Genomic DNA, 1,815 nt, shown 5'->3' on the forward strand with positions numbered 1-1,815 from the left:
GGGGGCTGCGGGGAGCCGGGGGGGCTGCGGGGGCCTGGTGAGACCCCCACCCACGGGGGGCTGCGGGGATCCCCTGTGTGAGACCCCCACCCACGGGGGGCTGCGGGGATCCCCAGTGTGAGACCCCCACCCATGGGGGGCTGCGGGGGCCTGGTGAGACCCCCACCCATGGGGGGCTGCGGGGATCCCCGGTGTGAGACCCCCACCCACGGGGGGCTGCAGGGATCCCCAGTGTGAGACCCCCACCCATGGGGGGGCTGAAGGGATCTTCAGACCCAAATCCCCCCCAGACCCAAACCCCTGAGACCCCCAGACCCAAACCCCACGGGGGGCTGTAGGGGTCTCCAGTGTGAGACCCCCACCCACGGGAGGCTGTGGGGACCCGGGGGGGCTGCGGGGGCCTGGTGAGACCCCCACCCACGGGGGGCTGCGGGGATCCCCTGTGTGAGACCCCCACCCATGGGGGGCTGCGGGGGCCTGGTGAGACCCCCATCCACGGGGGGCTGCGGGGATCCCCGGTGTGAGACCCCCACCCACGGGGGGGGGCTGTAGGGAATCTTCAGACCCAAATGCCCCCAGACCCAAACCCCTGAGACCCCCAGACCCAAACCCCACGGGGGCCTGTAGGGGTCTCCAGTGTGAGACCCCCACCCATGGGGGGCTGCAGGGATCCCCTGTGTGAGACCCCCACCCACGGGGGGGATGTAGGGATCTTCAGACCCAAATCCCCCCCAGACCCAAACCCCTGAGACCCCCAGACCCAAACCCCACGGGTCTCCAGTGTGAGACCCCCACCCACGGGGGGGTGCTGCAGAGATCCCCTGTGGGGACCCCCACCCCGGCAGGCTCACTGTGAGACCCCCCGTTTTCCCCCCCAGGCTGCACGGCCCGGACCCCCCCGCCCTCCTCGGTTCCCCCGCCCAGCTCGGAGCCCCCCACCCCTCTGTCGGTGCCCACCAGCCCCGGCTCGGGCCCCTCGTGCGGCTCCTGGGGAGGGGTCCGCGTGCTGCCGGGACCCCCGTCCCGCTCCGCGCCGCTGGGCTCGCCGCTGGCCATCGAGTGCCGCTTCGAGCCGGCGCACGCCGAGGTCACCTGGCTGCAGGTGTGTCCCCGGCGCTACCTGGGCGACACGTGGGGCTGCAGCTGGCCGCAGGAGGTGGCGGCCGAGGGCGGGGGTCGCCAGGTGAGCCGCAACGAGTCGGGGGTCTCCCGGCTGAGCTTCCCGCAGCTGCGGCGCGACCACGGCGGGCTCTACTTCTGCCGGGTGCGGCTGGGGCAGGCGGCCGCGCAGTCCTGCGGCACGTTCGTCCGGGTGCTGGGTGAGTGGGGGTCCCGGGGGTCCCGGGGGGTGCCGGGGGTCTCCCGCGGGGGTCTCTGAGCCGCCCGGTCCCGCAGAGCCGGTGCCGGTGCCGCTGCTGGATGTGGGAGACGCCGCCAAGAACAGGATCCTGGCGGCGCAGGGCGCGCTGCTGCTGCTCTGCGCCGCGGGGCCGGGGCTGCTGCTGCTCTTCAGGGTGAGGAGGGGGCGCCGCGGGACCCCCGCCCGCGCTGGGGGCTGGGCTGGGGGGTGACGGCCCCCGGGGTCCTGCTGGCACCCGGGAATGCCCTCAGAGACCCCCGGGAATCCCCCCAGAGACACCCGGGAATGCCCTCAGAGACCCCCGAACAACCCCTGGCACCCGGGAATGCCCTCAGAGACCCCCGGGAATCCCCTCAGAGACCCCCGGGAATCCCCTCAGAGACCCCCCGGGAATCCCCTCAGAGACCCCCGGGAATCCCCCCAGAGACCCCCGAACGCCCCCAGAGACCCCCAAT

The 1,815-nt window shown here is 73.9% G+C and overlaps 1 protein-coding gene across 2 annotated transcripts in view; it reads left to right on the forward strand.

Annotated features, from left to right (window-relative positions):
• Nucleotides 1-1,815, forward strand: part of CD79A (CD79a molecule) — a 4,401-nt gene that overhangs the window by 1,272 nt on the left and 1,314 nt on the right. For both annotated transcript variants that reach the window (XM_041490419.1, XM_041490420.1), the window contains exons 2-3: nucleotides 879-1,319; nucleotides 1,396-1,514. In XM_041490419.1, the coding sequence (XP_041346353.1) occupies nucleotides 879-1,319; nucleotides 1,396-1,514 (560 nt within the window). The remainder of the gene's footprint in view (nucleotides 1-878; nucleotides 1,320-1,395; nucleotides 1,515-1,815) is intronic.

The sequence above is a fragment of the Pyrgilauda ruficollis genome, unplaced genomic scaffold, assembly GCF_017590135.1.
Source record: "Pyrgilauda ruficollis isolate IOZ18807 unplaced genomic scaffold, ASM1759013v1 scaffold1224, whole genome shotgun sequence".
In the NCBI taxonomy this organism is placed as follows: domain Eukaryota; kingdom Metazoa; phylum Chordata; class Aves; order Passeriformes; family Passeridae; genus Pyrgilauda; species Pyrgilauda ruficollis.